General features: G+C 37.8%; 1 protein-coding gene and 1 long non-coding RNA gene across 2 annotated transcripts; one reads left to right on the forward strand and one right to left on the reverse strand.

The window, feature by feature from the left end:
- The first annotated feature begins 144 nt into the window (after nucleotides 1-144).
- On the forward strand, nucleotides 145-4,316 carry LOC107424390 (uncharacterized). Its single transcript, XR_003056976.3, has 4 exons — nucleotides 145-2,823; nucleotides 2,931-3,001; nucleotides 3,221-3,296; nucleotides 3,891-4,316. It is a non-coding gene; the product is annotated as an uncharacterized LOC107424390 (long non-coding RNA).
- A 498-nt stretch (nucleotides 4,317-4,814) lies between these two features.
- LOC107424401 (uncharacterized) lies at nucleotides 4,815-7,529 on the reverse strand. Its single transcript, XM_016034192.4, has one exon. It carries the CDS (start codon nucleotides 7,025-7,027, stop codon nucleotides 5,105-5,107), a length of 1,923 nt encoding a protein of 640 aa, XP_015889678.3. The 5' UTR covers nucleotides 7,028-7,529; the 3' UTR covers nucleotides 4,815-5,104.
- Between the last annotated feature and the right edge of the window lie 320 nt (nucleotides 7,530-7,849).

Genomic DNA, 7,849 nt, shown 5'->3' on the forward strand with positions numbered 1-7,849 from the left:
ATTGGGCTAACGCCAGGCCCAGCCCATCGAAATTGTTATGGCGGCAATAAATTCTTCGAAGCCCGGCCTAGTTTAGTTCAAATCGGTCCAGTTAAAGCGCGGGGATTGAATTGAACGGTGAGGTTTGTAACGGACAATAAAACGGTTTTCGCTCTATTTTTGGGGCGAAGCTCGATAGGCGCGTTTGAGTTTTGCTTTTATGAGATGCTTCTCCTCTCTCTCTCTCTTTCTCTCTCTCTGAGTTGTGAGTTGTCGTTCTCGTTGAGGATTAAAAACGTATGCCAAAGCGATTCTGAATCTTCTGGACCTGCAATGCCAAATCTTTTCAATCCTTAACTCCAATTTCTTCGTCTCATTATCCCGTTTGACCTCTCGGTGAGTTCCAAATCTCAAATGTAACCGCCATTGCCACCTGGTTTTCGATCTCGGCGTATTTCTTCTAATTTTTTTTTTTTTTTTAACTCTCAGTTCTTGGTTGATTTTCAACTTTTTAAATCTACTTTGCTCCAAAAAAATTTTTTTTTCACAATTTCAGATTTATTCTAGTTTCAGGAAAAAAATGATTCTTCAATATCTACATTTATCTGTACTTTTTTTTTTTTTTTCTAATCTATTCGCTAAAATTTTGCATGGTTTTGGTTATTTAGGAGACAAATAGGGAGAGTGAAGCATTAGAATTGCTATAAAACCAACGTGATTACAAAGAACGAAAGAATGTGATGCTCAATTTGTTAAATGTTAAATTTTATCTGATTGATTCTAGGGCTTAGCTAATAGCTGAACCGTTTCTAAGAAGTGTAAAATGATGATGCACATAGAGATTATTTTTAATTTTCCCTATCATATACTCTTTTTACTTTTTTTTTTTTTTTTTTAATTGTGTTTAGAAAGTGGAAGATGTGATTTGGAAATTTAGGGATGCTGGTATAATGTTAATAAGGTAAAAGATTGACATTGTGTTTCTGGTATTATTGTGTATGTAGTTATACATAAGTCATTCCGCTTTTCAAGATTTGTTTGATTTTCTAATTTTTGCATATCTTCTTCCTCGTTTTGGTACTAGATTTTAAAATAATTTATTTGTCTTTTATGAAAATTTGGCATTTTATTCTCAATTATTTTTGTTCACATAATTCACTCAATTTTTAGTTAGATCCTGAACAAGCATGATTGTCCTCGTGAGGCCTATTTAGTATTTTGGCCAAATATTTCCTCCTTATCAGTCATGTAGTTGTAGCTTCCAATCCAATGGTTAGTTGTACAGTTTAGGCTCTCCAATTTTCAGTTATATGTGATTGTGAGTTTCGTATGCATGCATGTCCTGAGGCAATGTTTTTCACTTTTATGTCTTATCTTTGGTTGTCCGTTGGTCTTTCAGTTCTTTAAATGCTGCAGAGCTATGCCGCGTGGCATAACATTTCCTTTGTACTGGACTACATATTGATTAATAAAAAAATAGTTTAAGAAAAGTATATACTGTGCTGAACTAGATTTATGCATTCTTCTAAATGTTTAACACACTGAAGAGATGTTAAAACAATTCATGGGGGGACTTATTTTAGTTTTCTAAATAATTATAGAAATTTCAAAACCTTATTTGATTCTTCTTTTCCTTTCATCTCATACTTATTTATTTCTGGAATGAATCATTTGATTTTTTTTCTTTTTTTAATAAGAAATTTATGCGTGTTTGAGATTTTCATGATAAATTTGGTTATTATGACTTGGTCTGGTTTCTTTATGCAACTTTGACGTCAACAGTGCAGTCTTTGACTCTGAAACCACAGATATTTCTCCATTCTCTTTACGAAGGTGGAGTTGATTACCAAAGGAAGGCTGTTAAAAGCTTGCGCATGCTGTTATTTACAACACGTGTCTTGTAAACTATTTGTATCTCCCAGTGCTTGCTGTAATTGAATTTGTGATGATTATGATTTGAATTCTCAAAAATCTTTGGAGTTATGAGGTGTAGAAAATATTTGAAATTCCGCAGAGATATACCCTTTTCAGCACGTAATCATGTAAGAGTCAAATGTTGATGTGATAAGTGGTGCATGTGGATGCTGATTGACTTGGTATTCAGGGGGCAAAATTATCTGTTGACTTTAATATTTTGTGTTTAAGTCAACTATTGTTGTCTAGTAAATTTCATAAAATATTATGTTGACATATATAGTTTAAACTGTATTGGAAATTGAATCTTGACTTACATATTTATTTTTGCCAAAGTCGTCCTTATGAGTCTTTACCACATTAGCCGATCCTTGTGGACGCAAGTTAGTTTCATAGCTGGTCATGTATGTTGAAAATTGACACTTTTATGTGATAGACTAAGGCACAAAAACCACATAATTTGCTTTCGAGTGGTTGGTCACAATAATGCCACATTTAAAGATTGCCAAGTCCAGAGTTTCGGTCTTCGCAAATTTGAAATTGTGTAATTTACTAATAACATGCTTAAATTACGTTTGAGGATTCATGCTGCATCAACATTATTTCTGAAAGGATGGATTGAAATAGCAATTCATTGGTCAGATTTGAAAATGTATAATACTGCATAGATATGTCATTTTTAGTTATCACATGGTTATATATTGGATACACAATGGCCATTCTACGTTCCCTGGAAAGCATACATAGGGTTATGATGCTATACCTAACATTTGGTAGAATGTTCACCTGTTCAGCATTTGAAAATTTCCACCATATTATCTTTTACTCATCAGTGACTATTATGATAAGATCACAGCAGCTAATGCAGGTGCTGTTGTTGCATTCGTGATCTAATGGTTATCTTGAAAATATGCATGAAGAAGAATTTGAGTAATCTTCGTAACACCAACTTGTTATTTCCTGGTTCTAGCATTTAAATATAGCAGCTGACATTGTGAAAAATACTTGGTTTTGATCCAGTTTTTGAATTGATACAGTTTTTTTCAGATGAGGTGTTGATCTCTTTAAAGCAATATACTTGACAAGAAGGTTTTGCCACCGCTTATTAGTAAGTAGTGAAACGAAGAAGAACTGCTTTATGTACTTTACGTTGCAGTTTTATAAATTTAAATTTATATTTTGTTATGGTTTGTGGTTTGCAAACTCTGGTATTGCTAGATCATGCAATGATTTTAAATTTATTTAAGTTTTTGCCCATCCAAGTACTTGTTTTCTTATTTTCTTTCTTGTAATTATAGTGTATTTATTATGTTGAAAAATTCCATAGGTAGATTGACTCCTCAGCGGATCAAGTTAAAGCAATTTGGCATTGTACATCACGTGCAGTGTCCACTGTCCAATTGGTGAGTTTGCGATCATTACTTGAGTGTTTTTTATTAATTTGAAGTTCCTTTTCAACTTTTTCATGTAAATCATAACTAGGACCTTTTATTTTCCCCTTGAAGTAGATATTTAGATTTCTCTTTTCTATTTTTTAAATTAGATAAATTAACCCGACTTAGTGTTGAAATTTCGTTGATAATCCTGGATTATGTACTGAATATCTTCCATGATGAGAGGACACGTTAGGCATGTATACCAAGTCAAGATGAAATTGTTTGCTAAACTTGTTAATATGTCTTCCCCATGATGCCAGGGATGGGAATCATATCTCTAATATTCTCCTTGATAAATTGTTTAACAGGCGACGTGGTATTGACTGTGCTAATGCACACTAGAGCTTTTGTGACAATGTTCGTTTACATGGAAAAATAAGCATCCATTCCATTTAAAAAGAAAAAAAGAAATATAAGCATTCATACATGTGGCTGCTTTAGTTGTTAAATGTTTGTTTAAGCATTTAGCTTGGAATTGTTATCATTATTATTATTATTATTGTCTATTCAACTCTTTTACCACGTTTTGGCTGTGAGTAAAAGAATTGTACATATTATCAGGGCCGTTCTGACTTCTGGTCACCTGGAGAAAGTTGTCAATAATTGTATCACCACCAAACAGAGCTAGTACTTGCGTAAGATTCGTGATATTGATTGTCTTGCTGATGGTTGAAGAAATTAATAATTGGCCTCGTCACTGCAATGGTTATCAGTACTTGAACCCAAATAAAAGGAAAATGAAACTGGGAGAAGCTTGTTAATGCTTGACTCCAAAGAAAAAGAAAAAGAAATAGGGAGAAGCTTGTAAATATCGTATGCCTTGGAGAAACTTTGTACATTAGCGGTAAGTCTGATTGGTAGTGTATCCTTGCTGCTTAACCAAATAACTTTCTGTTTTCTGATATATGCACAACGACCTATTGATTTGGTCTCTATACATATGTATATATATATGTATATATAAAACTTTTCTTTCCTTTTTTGTTAGTTTTTCCAGTGCACTTGATAATAATCGTGGTCTGGCTGAAAACCTGGGGAGTCCAACAACAGCCTGGCAACTTGGCACCTAATCGGGTCCACCATCAGGAGCCACCTTTAGACGTTTTAAGGCAGTCTTTTAACGCTGTACGTATTCCGAGTGATGCTTAGTAATTTGCTGGTAGAAAATAATATAAAGATCAATTTTATGGTGGCGTGTTTGAATTCCAGAATTTGAAAAGTTATCCATAGGTTGCCACAAACCAGGTCCAAAATTTTTTAGGTCCAGTCTAAAAGATTTTCCTTTAAGAATTATTATGAGCTTTTCTGTGTTCGGATAATAACCTTGAGACATCCTTTTCGCCACCTCACCTCAACTCAGACCAAGCTATGTCATCACCAGCCAACGACAACGTGTGCTGTAGCCATTTTCAGCGTTGTGAACAAAGTTAAGACATGCTAAAACTGCATACACTTTCAGGACTGGTTCCAAAAAACACTAGGAGAAGAAAAGAAACATATCCTGATTTTGCATAGAATGAGATTTTATTAACCAATTATTGTAGCCTTGAGAAAAGCCATTAAACGTAATATTGACAATGTGTTTCTCTAGGGGAAAAGAAGACATAGAAAGATGCAGCTTTTCAAGTGGCTGAAAAAACTTCTAACAATTACAAACAGATAGCAATTAGTGGTATTTACACTCCATGAGAATGATAGACCAGTAACAAAAAATAATTGGAATTTTTTTTTTTTTTTCCCTCAATAAACAAGAAACTACTTTGCCTTTGACTAAATCAGTGGAATCCCCTTGAGCCTCTGGACTGATAAAGCTCCAACCTACTCTTGGCTTCTTGTAACAATGTGTCCAGTGCTTCGTCTTGGGTCATGGATGATTGCTTGGATGCCCATTCAAGCACGGTCAGCACCTCAGCCTTGGCAAGTTCTTCGCTATCTGGTACATGCAGCGCAATATAGCATAGGAGGACCAATGAAGAGAATTGAACAACTTGTTCCCCAAAATACACAAGCTGGATTAAGTGCTTAGCCCCTCCAGCACTTATTATTGCCTTTGAGTGGTCAAGGTGGAGGTAGTTATCTGTAGAAGCAAATTTCGAGAGGGCAATTGAAGCCTCCTTGGAAATCTCAGCTTCCCTTTCATCAAGCAGCTTAACCAGTGGGCCAATCACCCTTGTCTCTGTTGCTCTGAATGTTCTTGCCAAATTCCCAATAGCTTTGATACAGGGGACCAGGAGTTCTGTATCTTCTTTCTCAATGATCTTTAGTAATTGATCAACAACAGCTTTGCAAGCTGGAGAATTCGGCTTGAAGGCAGATCTTCTCAATTCCGTATCTTTCTCTGCCATAGCTGTGATTTCCATTAGTGCCATAGCGGAATTGTGTTTAACATCTTCTCTCCCTTTCTCCAGTAGCACTGCAAAGCATAAGAGTGCTCTTGATTCTGTGATGCTACGGCAAATGGGTGAGTTCCCCTTAGCTAGTTGCCAAAGTGCTCTTGCTGCCATAGCTTTCATGTTGGCCTTGGTATCAGGGTCTTCCAGTTCCCTCCCTTTAGTAGTACTCCCCGAAAGCGAACTATGGTCGCTGCTCTTGGCCTGGTTGGTTTGACTCGCTCCATTACTCTGTTGGAGAGGTTTGGTCTTCATGGCCATGGTATTGGTAACCACATTGTACATCTGGCTTGGGGTTTGATTATTCATCGGATGTTGAATTTTAGACTCGTGCTGCCTATCATCATCATTAACCTTGATACCATTTCCGATATTGGAATTATTGCTCGCCACCACAACCGCGTGGATTGATGTGGCTTTGTTCATAACGATGGTATACCTGCTATGCTCTTGAACAGTTTCGAAAGCAAGGTGGCCAACCAGCAAGCGAATTATGTTGTTCTGGGCAAAAAGATCTTGGCATTTGGGGTAATTAGCTACAAGCTCAGACACAGCCCAAGCCACCACGGCCTGAACTTTCATTGGACCTTCTTTGAGGATTTTTGCAAAGGCCGAACAGACTCCGGCATGGATCATATGCTCGACGCTTTCAGGGTCACGACCCAGCAATCCAATCGCTCTGGCAGCGTTCTCTTGCCCTTCCAATTGACCCTCTTTGATCAGTTTCAGCAAAGGTCCGACCCCACCTTCCTCCATGATCAGCTTCCCATACCGGTCGTTATCCCGAGCAAGCGAAACCAGTGAAGCCGCCGCATCAGACCGGTCCTCAAGCAATCCCGTTGAAAGAATGGCAATCTGTTCCCATATGAGACACAGAATTGGCTCGTTTGCAGCAATAGGAGGCAGACCCAAATACCCATCGTCACGATTCTCAGCAGGAGCCGAGACGCGAAGCAACCACGAAACGTCTCCAATCGAGTTCTCAAGCTGCGACAGCATCTTACGGAACGCAGCGGCTGGAATGATGGTGAAGACCCGCTTCATGAGGCCGTTGGCCCGGCACTTGAGAACCAGAGACAGAGCCTTCTCGAGAACTTGGTCGGTGTCTTCGATGATCCGCTTCGTAGGCCGCTCATAGAGGTCAGAGCTAGCGCGAGCTGCCTGACGGAGAAGCCCCGCCAGTTTTTCAGTCTTTGACTTGAGCTCCGCACATTCCTGCTTGAACGAACTTGCCTCGTCCGCAGCCTTAATCACTTGGTCCGCAAGTTGGATCGGTTTGGCCAAGATCTGCTTCACTATGTCCGCCATGGCTACCACGGCGGACCAGCTACCAACCTTTTTTTTTTCAGAGCGTTTGATAGTGGAAAAAGAAGAGAGAGATCAGATCAAAGGAGACGCAAAGGTGGGTTTTCGAGGATTTGAGTTTTTGGAATCTTTTTCCAGCCTTGATAGACGGAGGAGATGATGGAGGAGACAAGTGGGGTTGTTGAAACGTGAGCTGGAGATGTAAAGAAAAGCTTTTTTGTGTGTGCTATTATGGGGTCAGATTCTGAATTTGAGGAGCACCAAAGAATGAAGAGAAAGAAGGGGCTGGGGTTTTAAGGAAGTTTGGTGAATTGGTGCATTGATTTATGCTACGGTTGGCTTGGCTAGGTGTGGAAGAGTCTCATGGTGGACGGGTTTTACGAGGTCAAACACGTCTTTCTTCTTCCTCATAGAAGTATTATATCTTTTATTATCCAAAGAAAAAAATACAATTACCATATCTTTCTTTGCCTGACTGGGTTGGGTTTCTGCCTTCTGTAAATGCTATTGGGTTTTTTTTTTTTTCTTTTTTTTTCTGTTTTTAAAATAAATAAAAGGTCATCTGTTTTATACAGAAATTGTTGCAGTCACTTTTAACTCCCATCAGAAAATTGGCTTACATGACTGCTGATTGGCTTGGCTTGGTAGGTTTGGTAATTTAAACTTCACTGTATAAGATTGTGTCAAACACTGTAAAACCGACCATTTTGACCGGTAGTGTTTTTGTTTTTTTAATCTTTACATATTTCTTTCACATGGTTGAAGCACCCCCCAAGAAAGGAAAGAAAATTTACTTATGGAGTAAATTTTATAAGAAAATAGGTT

The sequence above is a fragment of the Ziziphus jujuba genome, chromosome 7 (genome assembly GCF_031755915.1).
Source record: "Ziziphus jujuba cultivar Dongzao chromosome 7, ASM3175591v1".
NCBI classification, from domain to species: domain Eukaryota; kingdom Viridiplantae; phylum Streptophyta; class Magnoliopsida; order Rosales; family Rhamnaceae; genus Ziziphus; species Ziziphus jujuba.